This window comes from Apium graveolens, chromosome 2, assembly GCF_009905375.1.
Source record: "Apium graveolens cultivar Ventura chromosome 2, ASM990537v1, whole genome shotgun sequence".
Lineage (NCBI taxonomy): Eukaryota > Viridiplantae > Streptophyta > Magnoliopsida > Apiales > Apiaceae > Apium > Apium graveolens.
Window position 1 is genome coordinate 3,208,414 of NC_133648.1, and position 14,992 is coordinate 3,223,405.

The 14,992-nt window shown below is 35.3% G+C and overlaps 2 protein-coding genes across 2 annotated transcripts; one reads left to right on the forward strand and one right to left on the reverse strand.

Annotated features, from left to right (window-relative positions):
- Nucleotides 1–169: 169 nt before the first annotated feature.
- Nucleotides 170–4,772, reverse strand: LOC141706706 (putative protein phosphatase 2C 43). Its single transcript, XM_074509506.1, has 4 exons — nt 4,107–4,772; nt 1,269–1,633; nt 787–1,023; nt 170–697 (listed from the first exon to the last, which is right to left on the reverse strand). The coding sequence occupies exons 1-4, from the start codon at nt 4,420–4,422 to the stop codon at nt 425–427; spliced, it is 1,191 nt and encodes a 396-aa protein (XP_074365607.1). The 5' UTR covers nt 4,423–4,772; the 3' UTR covers nt 170–424.
- Nucleotides 4,773–9,020: 4,248 nt separating this feature from the next.
- On the forward strand, nt 9,021–13,764 carry LOC141684206 (uncharacterized). The gene is made up of 7 exons (XM_074489070.1): nt 9,021–10,157; nt 10,289–10,834; nt 11,078–11,246; nt 12,051–12,551; nt 12,729–12,875; nt 13,170–13,250; nt 13,745–13,764. Exons 1-7 carry the CDS (start codon nt 9,021–9,023, stop codon nt 13,762–13,764), a joined length of 2,601 nt encoding a protein of 866 aa, XP_074345171.1.
- The last annotated feature ends 1,228 nt before the right edge of the window (nt 13,765–14,992 follow it).

Here is a 14,992-nt window from a genome sequence, read left to right on the forward strand (position 1 = left end):
TCTTCCTTGCTGTGTTTAACTTGGTTTTTTGATAGAGTTATGGAGGAAAATACTGACATTACAGACATAACCATATAAGGTCTGAAATCTATTCCTGCACTATATACCAATACCATATCATATCATAAATCAAGCAAGAATGCAAAGAATCAACATACTATGGTGCCTGCATAAATTTCTGATTATCAATATTTGATTTTTACAACACTTAACACTGTAGCTTAAGTCCAACTGCACAAATTCTCGCAGCTTGTATCCATATCACATTACTAGGAGGTTGATATTACTTTACAGTTGTAATTGATTGAACTAAAACATTAAAAGAGACTAAAGAAATTATCTTCAAAAAACTAAAGCATGACAAGTTTGCAGAATGTACTTTTGCTTGGTCCATAATGGCAGTGCTCCTAACTTGGGAGTTGCTTCAATCAACAGGTTCACTTTCATTTGGATTTGTGTCTTGCAGAATACTGAACATTGATGGTCCAATGTTGTCAACACACCCCAGTACAGACATCGCAGGCACATCAGCCTTGTTCTTCAGCAACTCATTGTCTATAAAGATCACAACAACTGTGATATCATCATGAAACATACGCCTTCTCCCCTTACCAAATTTCTTGAGTTCATCGTAAGTTATTTCAAATTTCCTAGCTGCTTCACTTAAAGCTGATTCAAGAAGTCTTCTGGCAATACCCTGAGATTATACACAGCTCAGAACAGATCATAAAGCTCAAAAAGGTAAGGACTTTAGATGATCAAACGATGTTATAGGAAAGAACTTACTTCTCTGGGATAATTGCTGACAATCTCAACAGCGCCCTGATTTGTCACATGTTCCCAAAGTCCATCAGATGCAAATATTAGAAATTTGTCACTGGGTTGTAAATCTGTCAAGTACATAGATGGATCGGCTCTTAGCACTGCCTGGCGAATAGGTTCAGGAAGGCGGAACCGCAAGGATGTTTGATCAAGTGTATATTCAGGCTTCTTCAAGTATGCATCACCTATGGCCCTAGATACCTAAATGGCATCGAGATAATTGGTCCAAATTTTGTTAGACATGCAAAATCTCGTATTATTTCAGCAAAATTTACAAAATACTTAAAATATGCGGGAGTATATATGATGAGAGGGATCAATATGAAACTTCGGCAGTTTACAGAAATTAGATGCCTCATATTCTGCAGAATCTCAAGCCTACTTCTTGTTAACTCATAAAAGAATAAATATGTACTACTCATATAAAATAGAATATAAGAAAGAACCTGAATTATTCCTTTAATACGCCAGGCACCTCGTTTCCTATAAACTATGTTGGAATCATCAGGATGCATTGACTTCAGTTCTTCTCTGATCTCCTTCCTACTAACATTATGATCCTCAGTCAGCTGTTGTGCTACGATTTCATTAGATCCACGAAGATAACCCTTAACAGCTCGAGAATCACCAAGATTAGCAATATATATTTTTTCATTCCAAATAACTCCAACCAAACAACAGGATCCAATTGCTGCCACTAGTGGTTCTTCTTGGAATGCCACTTCTACAAGAGAGAGAAATCCATTTTCAGTTGCAGCAAACGCATTCTTGAGATTGGTTTCTGACATTGTTCCATTCTCCTTAATATAACCTGGGAGTTCACAAAGTTCAAATGAGTTGAAGCAAAACGGTTGAAAAACTACATATACATAATTGAAGGTATAACGCTGGAATCTGGCACACTGGACCGACAACCACAAATAAAACCGTGCATCAGAATAGCTCATACATGTAGATACCTCTTCCTTATAGTCTCGAATCAAATAAGCTATAAGTTACTGAAAATCAAATTGCCTTGTTCCCTAAAGTTCTCTACTTGACACATGATCTATGCACTCCTGTTTAAGTTATAGAAATAGAACTATGGTCTTCTACTGAGGCAGGCGATTATTTGTAGCCAGGAAACAAATTAATAAAAAGAACTAGGCGATATTAATATTCACATAAAATCTCAGATAACATTTACAATCTTCCTCAGTGCAGATCACCAAAATATAAAGAACAATTTGAACATTGATTTATCCAGAATATAAGAAATATTACTCAAGTTCAAAGATTAAATGACTTGTACTGAACTACACTGCAAGCAAAGGAAAAGATAACATAAATTACCCCTGATAAGAAATGGAATAATATAAAATACAGTTGCTGGGAATTATCCCTAATAATCCAGCTAAATAAAGTAACAAGTACAAACAAGATAAAGAAAAAATATAATCATTAAACACGAGAATCGCTTGCCCCTTGTTGGAATAATCTTAAATTTAGTTATTAATTATTTGTTTATTTAATTATTTGATATTTAGCAATAGATTAATTATTAGAGAAAAATATTATTTTAGAATTGTTTAGTAGTGGGCTAGTGGAGTTATGGAGTAAATTATGGACATGTAATTTACCCATTAATTAGTAGTGGTTAGTTTTAGTAGTATTTAGTTTTAATATGTTTGTAAAGCCTATATAATGGCTAGTTTACTTTGAGTTTTACAGGAGGAAAAGAAAACAAGAAATATAGCAGTACAAGTTCTCTGCAAAAATGTAGGTTTCTTTTTCTCTGAAGTTTTTTTCCAACATTGGCATCAGAGCCATATGATCCAGGGCTTATAAAACTCTTCTAAAAATACACATATACATATATATACATATATATATATATATTATCCTTAATATTTTCCATGGCATCAAACAATTTCTCCGTCTCTATTCCATTATCCAAAGGAGATCAATGAGGGAGGAAGAAATTGGAAGAAAAAATGAGGGACTGCTATTAGCTAAAGCTTCATCCTCAAAAGGTACATGTAACAAAGTTCAATGCAACCATTGTCATAAGATGGGACATGAAGGAAAAGACTGCTGCTACAAAGGAAAGCCACAATATTACAAATGCAAAAAATATGGGCATCTGACAAAGAATTGTAGATTTCAGAATGATGAAGAAAGGATGGCACAATTGATCGAGGGAGAACCACTCCTTTAGAGTTGTGGAGAGAAAGTGTTTCAAAGTATTTTTGGAGAGAAAGTGCTCCAAAGTGTTTTTGATGAGATAGTGCATCAAAATTGATGGTGGTGAGAAGTGCATCACAGGCGAAGAGAAAGTGCTTCGTAAATTTAAGATTATGGGGGTGAATGTTGGAATAATCTTAAATTTAGTTATTAATTATTTGTTTATTTAATTATTTGATATTTAGCAATAGATTAATTATTAGAGAAAAATATTATTTTAGAATTGTTTAGTAGTGGGCTAGTGGAGTTATGGAGTAAATTATGGACATGTAATTTACCCATTAATTAGTAGTGGTTAGTTTTAGTAGTATTTAGTTTTAATATGTTTGTAAAGCCTATATAATGGCTAGTTTACTTTGAGTTTTACAGGAGGAAAAGAAAACAAGAAATATAGCAGTACAAGTTCTCTGCAAAAATGTAGGTTTCTTTTTCTCTGAAGTTTTTTTCCAACACCCCTTACCGGCCCCATTTTCAATTATACTCCTATGTTCAGTTATCACTAACATACAAGAAGTAATAAAATTGATAAGTACACAAGATTGCATATAAGACAAGTGCTCAAGCTACAGTTTCCTGAATCTAACATACATATCATGATATCAACCAAAAGGAAAATACAGAAATGAAGAATAACAGCACTGTTTTATGGTCAAATTTACAGTCAATTAATGTCTGTTACTAAAATTTAAGAAACAAGACAAAAGATATGTAAAGACAAATAATAATTGCAGAACTTTATCAAACAGGGAAATGCTATTTCCAGTGCCGATTTTTTATTTCCGGAGCATTTAAAGTATGAAATGACAAAACTGCCCCCATGCATTTACAATAACAACAAAAGGAAATAATAAAAGGAAAAGAGGAGTATAAGGGTAATTTCGTCTTTTCGTAACTCATCTGCTCTGAAAATTAAAAATTTGTTCTGGAAATAACATTTCCCAAACAGATAATTACAACTCGGGCCCTTAACTTAAAAATACACTACGTAATCATATAACTTCCGGAAGTATGAACTTGACGGAATTTTTCGCAACAAAAAAAATTAAATAAAAAGGACTCACTCATAAGATGTGCAAACAAATGATCTCGAATGTACTTGGAAGCTGTGGAGCCACCATGACCATCATAAACTCCGGCAAATGTAGCATTCTTTCCGGTCTCAACTTGACTGTGATCCTCCATGTTCGCATTCCCTTGTACCGTTGCAAACGAGAAATCGCCATAATAGTGCTTTTCGAGATCTTTGTACCATAGAAGAGGGTCATCACTAGCATTCATATTCATATTTCTAGTAATTCTTCTGCCCTCATCTTTGTTAAATAAATTCCTCACCGGATCCGAAAGAGCATTCACAAACTTTTCGAAACAAGAGAACATCTTGCATTCTCTGCCTGTGATAACAATTTTTTTTGAAGAAGAACACTAAAACTCTACAACTCCCCACTAGATAACAAGCAATGAAATAGACAAAAATCAATTGAAAAAAACCTCAGAAATTTATATTAAGCCCCGGAATTTCAAGAACTTGGAACTAAAATGATTACGAGGAGAAATTAAAGATTTTTTTGAAATTGTGATCAAGAATTTCAAGGGAGGGAGCAATGTATGAGAAATGAATGAAGAGGGAGAGAGAGAGAGAGGGAGAGAGAGAGAGATTAGACAGAGGGAGAGAGAGAGAGATTAGACAGAGGGAGAGAGAGAGAGAGATATTAGAAAGAGGGAGAGAGAGAGAGAGAGAGAGAGAGTTGTTGGATGATAGAAGTTTTGAAGCGGGAGAGGATTAATATGAAGGAGTGTGTAAGAGTACAAAAACTGACGAACGGGCGTGATATCACCATCAACATATATCCCCTTTACTATACATAGATTATTCTTCTCCAATAAGATTATCAAGAATATAGAGTCTCCCCGGAACTTTGCTTTAACTCGGAAACACGTACAACTTTTATAAGTTCATATTTTACACCACACTTCCATATATGTGCTGCATATAACTGTGATTTTTCCGGAGAAAATGCATACAATATCTTAATTTCGGGTCACGTACGCATGTCACAAATACGTATTCTAGGTTTTTAATATTTGCAAAAGAAATATATGAAGATAAAACTTGAATACGCATGGTTGCAATGCGTGTACGTTTTCACTAGAATTGAAAAATATAAAGATGTGTATTTTGATTATTGCATGCGCATCACATAATTATGTATCTAGCGGAAATTTTGGACGATTTTAAGCGATTTTGAGCATTTTGAATTTTGTAGGGAGAAAATGGGCTTTTGGTACTAAAAAACGATGGTATTTTTTTTTTGAAAAGTTTGAAATACATGTATTAATTTTTATATATTTCTTGAATAAATATTTATATAACAAATACGCATATTAAATGACAATATTAATAGATTTTGCATTCGGTCCCATGGGCGAGGTTTGGGACATTTTATGATTATAAAATATTTTTTTACTATCTAAATGTTTTATAATTATTTTATCTAGAATATTCTTTTCTTATAAGAACTTTATTTTGTAATTTTATTAATACTTTTTATTTTACATGTACTTCTTATCCCCTATAAAAAAAATAAACATGTAATTCATGACAGTGGCATCTAGCGTTACAAACTTGTAACTTGTCTATCCTACACCACTTGCATATGCAGAATTAAAAATTAAAATAAATAATCATTATTAAATAGTTTTATAAAGTTGTAGATTTTTTTATACAAAATGAAAACTTAATTTTAACAATTTAAAGCATTTTGTAATAAAATATAAATTTTATTTAACATGTTTTTATTTTAGTAGTGCATGCACGTGAGTTACATCATACTAGGCAGATAAACGTTACATTTTCATTAACAGTTCTCACGTGAGTAAGGTGCGTACTTATTAATTTTCGTGATAATGAGACGAGACCAGTGTGCAAATATAGTTGCGTTCACATTTGTCACGTCATATCATTCGGTAAAGATTTTGAAAACAAGTTTAAATATCTAATAGTGTTTCATGTTATACGTAAAAATTTCAAAAATATTTTTGAAAATGAATTCCGAATACCTAACACTTTCTTCAATATGATTTGGTATCAGACAATGGTCTTACTCTTTGCCCCTTGAGGACAACCATTACTGATCGTTAAACGGGTTTTCTAATGTGTGTCCAAACGCACACAATAGACACTAACTCTCGTGAGTTTGGTGTATTTTGATTGGTCCCCTACATTTATAACAACTCCACCAATAAAAATGCACCAAACTCATAAAATTTAGTTTTTATTGTGTGCCCTTGGGCACACATAGAGACCAATCATTAGAATGCTTTTACTGGTGCAATGTTTTTTTTGTGATAACAAACTTACCAAAAACCCATATCAAATGCCCTTATATTCCCACACTTAGCAAGTAGGATTTGGAAATATAACAAACTTTTAGATTTAGGGATTCACAATACAAACCAACCAAAACAAGCTAGACTCTGTAAATGGGAAATACATAAAGACCTTAAACTGGTACTAAAATCGAATTCTTCAACATCAGGTTAGAGCATATTGCTGTCTCAGAAGACACCTTTGTGCTTGCTGCTCTCATCTGGCTCCACATAGATGCCATTCCTCCGCTTCTCGCCTCATAGCCTCGACAACTGGAGTCTCATCAAGCCTATAGTAATCTCTTAGTGTTGGCCTTATCGCTTTGTGGCCTACGTTGCATGATAATGTGGCATTGTTGAAAACGGTTGTGCACGGTTGCCAGGGCACCCCTTAACCAATCCCACTTGGATGAATGATAATGTGGTAATGCAGGGTGAGTGTGTTGCAGATATGTGATAAGAACAAAAATTAAGTTTACAGACTAGTAAAGGACCCCCATAAACACACAGCACCCAAGCTATCTCTTGCTGCAACCAGGCGGTATAAAACCATAAGTGACACCAAGAACACCACATCAGATACAAGGATTTGAGCACGCTCATGATGGCGATGATGACTGTACTTCCAGGAACAGTAAGGGATAAAGAGAGAAGAGTGGAGGACAGGGCCGTCAGTGTCATCAAGGCATTGATAATCGCCAAAGGCATGATGGCCGCATTCATGGGCTATGACCAGTTAAAAGACAACGTTTAATAAAACCAGAAATTGCCCAAGCCAAATAAGTTAAAAGTGTGAGGTAAGAGTTGAATCTTGAATGTAATTTGTTGCAATAAAGTGAAGGATATATGCAATGGTCAGGTCATAAACAACACAAGAGAAAGAGTGAAGAAGGGATCGTTAAAACAATGTGGTGGTATCGTATGGCCTTCTTGATGTCCCCAACAGTAAACGTAGGTTTTGAGACTGGAACTTGTTGGAGGGCTTCCTCTTGTGACTTCTTATCCATGGGGTGAGGTCAACGGAAATCCTAAAATCTGCACACATTCTCTAGACTTCCTGCAGAAACATCGATGTGAGCATTATAACATTTGCTCAAAAGGCTAACCTGTTAATCCGTGATTTCTGATGATGCATTGAAGAAGTCTACAGCAAATCAGATTGTTAGTTAGTTAGATAAGTATTAGAGTTTTGTTTAAGTATTAGAGTTTTGTTTAATGTTAACTTAGTTAACTGGATAACCTTTGACTTATCTTTTCAAAACAAACTCTATCTATCTTAGATAAACCTAACATATTTCAAATTCCTTATCTCTCTCAGGTTTATCTCTTTCAAGAAACAATACTAACGGATTACTTGTTTTATACATTCAAATATTTCAAACCTAATCTTATCTTTTATTATCTTTAAAAGAGTTTGAAATACATTATATCCGTTACATGTTTTCTATATAAACCGACTTGATGTTTTCCAGAGACATACAACTCTCTGCACTTTCCATCTTATATCTTTCTGAGAAAAACATCCTCTTAATTACATTCATTGATTATCCAGTTAATTAAGAGTTTATAGTCGAGTTGTAATCTTTCACATTATTATCTTTGTATTTGAAAAAAAGGTGTATTGTATCACTTGTCCCGGGTTGTGGGAATATTGATTACAAGATCAAGGCCAAGTAGCTGTGTGCTAGGTAGCTGTGTGCTAGGAAAAGGGTTCTTTCATTCAGGGCCAAGATTGTAATCAAGGAAAGTTTGTAAGTACTTTATTTAAGTAGATATAATACATTCTCTATGCTAGTTGGCATGGGGACTTGGATGTAGGCCATAGACTAGGTATATGGGCCGAACCAAGTGAAAAGATTTGGTGTTCTTGCATTAACATATTTTCAGCATTGCATGTTTATATTTCTGCAATTTACATTCTGCTGAATATATAGTATCTGTCTCATTTAGATACAGCCTGTCTCATTTGCTAAGACAAAAGAGACTGTCTCATTTGTGAACAGTTGCCTTTAACTAATTCTGTTGAGCCTACGAATTTCATTTGGTATCAGAGCAGGTGCATTTAATTCTCTTTTTAGTGTTTATTTTGTTAGCGATCCATGGCTCAACCAGATAGGTATTCAAACAATTATCCACCACTGCTTCATGGTGCTGAAAACTACAATGATTGGAAGTTTCGGATGAAGATCTTTCTCTAGCGTGATGCATTCGAATGGGATGCTGTAGAAAATGGTTTTACAATTCCCATGAAAGAAGGGAAGCCAAAATCTCTCAAGGATCTTTCTCCTGAAGAAGTGAATGCAATGAACTCCAATGCTAAAGCGATGAACTCACTTCTCAATGGCATGGTAGCTACAGAATTAAGAAAAGTTTCAGCATGTACTACTGCCAAGCAGATTTGGGATACGATCAAAGTCAGCCACGAAGGCACGTCTAAGGTACGTGAAGTAAAATTAAGTATGCTAATGAGTGACTATGAAGGTTTCAGGTTGGAAAGAGATGAAAGCGTTCGAGATGCTCAAGGGAGGTTTCTGACATTAATGAACTCCATCTCACTTCTGGAAAGGATCATTCCTCAATCTGAGATTAATAGGAAAATCCTCAGAGCAATGCCAAAGAAATTTGCTCCAAAGGTTACAATTCTGCAGGATTCGACACTACTTTCGACTATGGATACTCTAACACTGTTCAGTGAATTGGAAGAATTCGAGAACCAACTACGCAGATATGATGAAGAAGATGAAGCTCCTCGCAAGAAAACTCTGGCTCTTAATGCAGATGCAGGTGATTCTTCTGAAGATTCTGATGAGGAGATTGCACTTCTCACTAAGAAGTTCCACAAATTTCTGGCCAAAAAGAATACATCTAAACGACCCATGAAGTCTTCATTTCCAAAGAAAGAATTCAGACCTAGTTCAAACAAGGAAGGCAAAAATAATCAAAACAAGGATGCATGCTTTGAGTGTGGAAAGAAAGGTCACTTCAAGAAGGACTGCTACAAGCTCAAAGCCAAAAAGAAAGCTTTACTCACATGGAGTGATGATGATTCTGAAGTGGAAATTGACTCAGACGATGAATTAGCTCAACTATGCTTTGCTGGACTTGAATCTGACTCTAGTGACAATGATGAGGTACATACTGTTCAAGTTAATAGAAATTCATATATATCTCAGGATGTACTAACCTTGCAGGCTCAAAATAAAAAGTTAAAAGAAAATAATGCTTATCTTAAACAAGCATTGAGTGAGGTTCTTAATGAGGTTGATGATTCCATCAAAGATGAATCCTTAGTAGAAGAAAATAAGCTACTATCTGAGAAGGTCTCTAAGCTGAAAGAAGAAGTCAACTACCTCAAAAATGAGATCGAGATGAAAGATGTGTGTCTTGATGCATTAAAGAAGGAAACTTTTTCTGCTGAAGCAAATGCATCTTCTGATTCTATAGTTCCTGAACTCAAGCAAAAGGTTGCCCAGCTGGAAACTGATCTAGCCAAATGTTTTCATGGAGAAGGAACCTTGAATGCTTTACTTGCCCAACAGAAATCTTCTCTTGACAAAGAAGGTTTGGGGTATGGATCAGCCAACAAGAAGAAGGTTTTTCAAAGTGGCTACAAAAGAACTCCTATGAAATTCAAGATGCCTTATGAAAAATGTCAAGACTGTGGCAAATCTGGTCACACCAATTCTGCATCTCGGTTATGTGGTATTAAGGGCAACGATACTAACTCAGCAACTAGATCTAAATCTGTACATAAATCTGTTAATATTGTTCAAATGTGGATTAAGAAATCTGACAGGCATTTGTATAAGATTTATGATACTAACATTCAAGGACCCAAAGTCACATGGGTACCTAAGAGATAAATGATCTTTTGCAGGTTTGTTTTAAAGTCCATGTTCCTCGAAACAAGTGGATTGTTGATAGCGGTTGCTCTCGTCACATGACTGGAGATAAATCAAAGTTTCTCTCATTAATCGCTAAAGAGGGAGGCTTAGTTACTCTTGGAGATTCCACTACCGTACGTATTGTAGGTAAAGGTACCATAGGTAACGACAAGTTTGCTATTAACAATGTTCGTTTAGTTGATGGTCTTAAATATAATCTTATTAGCGTAAGTCGGTTAACTGATGCTGGTCATAGTGTTAAGTTTGATAAAGATGTTTGCTATATCGGTAATAAAGCTAACGAGTTTGCTTTAGTGGCCAAAAGAAAGGGAAACATCTTTGTGTTAGATTTTGAGGAGCAGCAAGAAGAAACCTGTCTAGCTACCGTTCAAGAACAACATAATCTGTGGCATAGGCGTCTTGGTCATGTTCATATGGATCTACTTCGAAAGATATCTTCACATGAGTTAGTTCGAGGTTTACCAAAGCTGAAATACAAGAAGTCAGAACCATGTTCAGCTTGCCAGCTTGGAAAACAGGTGAAAACTTCCTTTACTGCGAAGAATAAAGTATCAACTTTTGTTCCTCTGCAGTTGTTACATCTAGATCTTTTTGGTCCAGAAAGATATGTAAGTTTGGGAGGTAAGAATTATGCTTTTGTTATAGTAGATGATTACTCTCGTTTTACTTGGGTGTTATTCTTGCGTACTAAAGATGAAGCTTTTAGTGAATTCAAAGATCTTATTACTAACCTTGAGACTAAGTATTCCTTAAAGCTCAAGACTATTCGTAGTGATCATGGAGGAGAATTCGAGAAAGATTTCGTGTCTTTCTGCAAATCTAGAGGCATTACTCATGAATTCTCTGCCCCACGTACACCTCAACAAAACGGAGTTGTTGAACGCAAGAACAGAACTCTACAGGAAACTGCTCGTACTCTTCTTCATGAAAGTAATCTGCCACGTAAATTCTGGGCAGAAGCGGTAAACACTTCCTGTTATGTATTAAATAGAGTACTTATTCGTCCTATTTTGCTTAAAATTCCTTATGAATTGCTTAAGAATAAAACGCCTAACATCAGTTATTTTCGAGTATTTGGTTCAAAATGTTTTATCTTAGATACACAGAACACTAGAGGAAAATTTGATGCTAAGTCTACGGAAGGAATTTTCTTGGGATATTCTACTACAAGCAAGGCCTATAGAGTTTATAATTCTATCAAGCTCAAAGTTGAAGAATCTATCAACATTATATTTAATGAATCTGCCTTGAAGATATCTCAAATTGAAGAAGATGTTGCGGATCTATCGTCTCATTCCCAAATGAGACAGTCTCATTCTGAAAAGAGTCAGTCTCATTTTGACAAATCAAGCAGTCAAGACTCTCCAGGTCCATCTCAGTCTTCTGATAATTCTTTAGGATCTACTCAAGCTTCAGATGAATCTTCTGGCTCTCCAAAGACTCCCGATAGTGTTTCAAATGTGAATTCTGTTACTCCTCTGGATAAATCTTCACAAGCGGAAATGAGGCAGTCTCTTTTGAATGAGACAACTCCGATTCATTTCCAGGCAGACAATTCTAATGAGGAAGAGATGAGTAATATTCAACTTCCTAAATCTTCTAGGACTGTGAAGAATCATCCACCAGATAATCTTCTTACTGATTTAGATCAAGGGATTTCTACGCGAAGCAGACTTCATAACTTATGTGCATTCTGTGCTTTTGTTGCTGAATTTGAACCGAAAAATGCTCAAGAAGCTGTTGCAAATGAATGTTGGTCGGTTGCCATGCAAGAAGAATTGAACCAGTTTGAACGTTGTCAAGTCTGGGAACTTGTCTCTCCTCCTTCTAATGCAAAAGTCATCGGTACTCGTTGGGTTTTCAAGAACAAGAAGGATGAAGATGGTAACATTATTCGGAATAAAGCTCGCTTGGTGGCTCAGGGATACAACCAACAGGAAGGAATTGATTTCGACGAGACATATGCCCCTGTAGCACGTCTCAAAGCTATTCGAATTCTAATGGCATTTGCAGCTCACAAAGGATTCAAGCTTTACCAAATGGATGTTAAAAGCGCATTTTTAAATGGTCATCTTAAGGAAGAAGTTTATTTGAAGCAGCCTCCAGGTTTCATTCATGAAAAATATCCACACTATGTCTACAAGCTCAAAAAGTCTGTTTATGGATTGAGACAGTCCCCTCGATGTTGGTATGAGCGTCTCAGTCAGTTTTTGCTAAAGAATGGCTTCACTCGTGGTACACTCGATCCAACTCTTTTTATTTTTCATAAACGCCATCATTTTCTATTAGTACAGGTTTATGTAGATGATATTGTGTTTGGATCAACTGATGAATCTTTGTGTAAGTGGTTTTCTAACTGCATGTATAAAGAATTTGATATGAGTTTAATGGGTGAATTGCAATATTTTCTAGGCTTGCAAATTAACCAATCTGCTGCAGGTATTTTCATACATCAAAGTAAGTATGTGAATGATTTGCTTAAGAGATTTGCATTAGAAAATATTTCTGCTAAAGCTACTCCGATGAGTACATCTGTCAAGCTCACTAAAGATGAACAAGGTATACCTGTAGACATTACTAAATATCGAGGTATGATCGGCTCGTTATTATATTTAACTGCTTCTCGTCCTGATATTATGTATTGTGTTTGTCTTTGTGCTCGTTTTCAATCTCAACCGAAAGAATCTCATCTGAATGCAGTTAAACGGATTTTTAAGTATCTTAAGGGAACTAGAGATCTTGGAATATTTTATCCTAGTTCTACTTCTTTTAACTTAATTGGTTTTTCAGATGCTGACTATGCAGGGTCACAGGTTAATAGAAAAAGTACAAGTGGTGCGTGTGAATATTTAGGTGATTGTTTGGTTGCATGGCACAGTAAAAAGCAAACATCTGTAGCTCTTTCTACTGCTGAAGGAGAATACATTGCAGCTGGTAGTTGCTGTGCTCAAATTTTGTGGATGCAACAAACATTGCAGGATTTTGGTATTTCTTATACAAATATTCCAATTTATTGTGATAATACCTCTGCTATTAATATTTCTAAAAATCCTGTTATGCATTCTCGTACTAAACATATTGATGTTCGTCACCATTTTCTGCGAGATAATGTCTCAAAAGGTAATATTGAGTTAATTTATATCTTAACTGATAAGCAAAGAGCAGATATTTTTACCAAACCTTTAGGTGAAGACCGTTTTTGTCTTATGAGACGTGAACTTGGTATGTGCACTATTTCTCATTAATTCATTTTTACATCCCTGCATGCATTCTATTTAGCTTATTTGTGTCAATTATTTGCATAATTCATCTTTATGACTGAAATTGTATAATCGAGTGTATAATTAATTGATTAATTTAATGTTGATTTATCTATGGAATTTATTGATGAATTTTTGTGAATTAATTGTCGTGTTTGGTTTAATTAGTTTGCGTGTTTCAGTCTTAATTCTATATTTTATATGTAATTATTTGATGGGACTCTTGAACTTTGGAACTAAACCGAGTTACATGCATTTTTCCTTCAAGTCTTTAACTTTGATTTGACTACTCCATCTGTTTCTTCTCAATCTCTGTGTGTCTCCTCGTTTTTCGAGATACACTCCACCTTGCTACTTCTATCTCACTTCTAACTCTTCATATTCTTCTCTTGTCTTATTTAATCTCAACTTCATTTTCTTTTCCTCTTTCCAAACGTTTTTCTTCTTCTTCAACAATGTCGACCCCTCATACTCGATCTAAATCTAAACCCGCTAAAACCCCTAACCCATCATCTTCTTCTCTTAAACGCCAAAGAACTAATCCTGATACCTCTACTCCAATGTCACCCGAAAAATCTTCTCAGCCTAAAATCGTGTCAAAACCCATTCTTAAAGAACGAATTTGTGATCTTGCTCTGCTTCAGCGAGTGGGTGTTGTTGATTTATTCTCCGCTCTCGGTTGTGAACCTCTTTTATCCCCACCAGATGTTATTTACCCTTCTTTGGTTCGGGAATTTTACTCTAATTTCTCAATGATGAAGGAGGATATGGTTTATTCTGAGGTTCAAGGTGTTCCGATTGTGTTCAATGCTAATATGTTGTCTCGAGTTTGTGGTATCTCGTGCTCCGGTGTCTGTCCGTATACCACGCATGCAGCATTCATGGAGTTTCTAGGATTACAGTATGAAGAACAACTGAAAGTGATTCTTGGTGAGAACTTTATCGGTACCTCTCTTAAGCCTATGGTACATGATCTTACTCCACTTGCTTTATTGCTTTTTAAATTGTTTCATACAAATCTTTTGCCTCGAAAGAGCGGTCGTGACCGTGTAACTTATCAAGATGTTGTTTTAATTTCGGTTTTCATGACTAAAACTCCTTGTGATATTGCTTCGTTGATTATCAAATACATGAGTCATTGTGCGTCTCATGAGTCTATGAACTTGTCCTTTCCTGCTTTGTTGACAAAGATCTTTAGACATTTTTCTATTATTTCTGATGATGATAGCACTGAGCCAGTGTCTACTATGTTTGATCTGTCTGTCCTGTCTGCTAATAATATTGAGATTATTGAGTCTGGTGTTCTTATTTTTGGTGAGGGTCATAAGTCGTTTGGTTCGTTTCCTGAGTCTCCTCACTATATGTCTGATCCTGATCAAGAGGACTCTGTTTTATTGAAATCGTTGTTGTCAAAAG

What these genes read in the sequence shown, in the direction of transcription:
- LOC141706706 (XM_074509506.1), bottom strand. Translation starts at nt 4,422, where the DNA reads ATGTTCTCTTGTTTCGAAAAGTTTGTGAATGCTCTTTCGGATCCGGTG. An exon ending in TTTGTTTGCACATCTTATGA is followed by an intron (nt 1,634 to 4,106) that starts GTGAGTCCTTTT and finishes GTGAACTCCCAG; the next exon opens with GTTATATTAAGGAGAATGGA. An exon ending in GTATTAAAGGAATAATTCAG is followed by an intron (nt 1,024 to 1,268) that starts GTTCTTTCTTAT and finishes GATGCCATTTAG; the next exon opens with GTATCTAGGGCCATAGGTGA.
- LOC141684206 (XM_074489070.1), top strand. Translation starts at nt 9,021, where the DNA reads ATGCCAAAGAAATTTGCTCCAAAGGTTACAATTCTGCAGGATTCGACA. An exon ending in GCTCACTAAAGATGAACAAG is followed by an intron (nt 12,876 to 13,169) that starts GTATACCTGTAG and finishes GTGAATATTTAG; the next exon opens with GTGATTGTTTGGTTGCATGG. An exon ending in AGGAGAATACATTGCAGCTG is followed by an intron (nt 13,251 to 13,744) that starts GTAGTTGCTGTG and finishes TGGTTTAATTAG; the next exon opens with TTTGCGTGTTTCAGTCTTAA.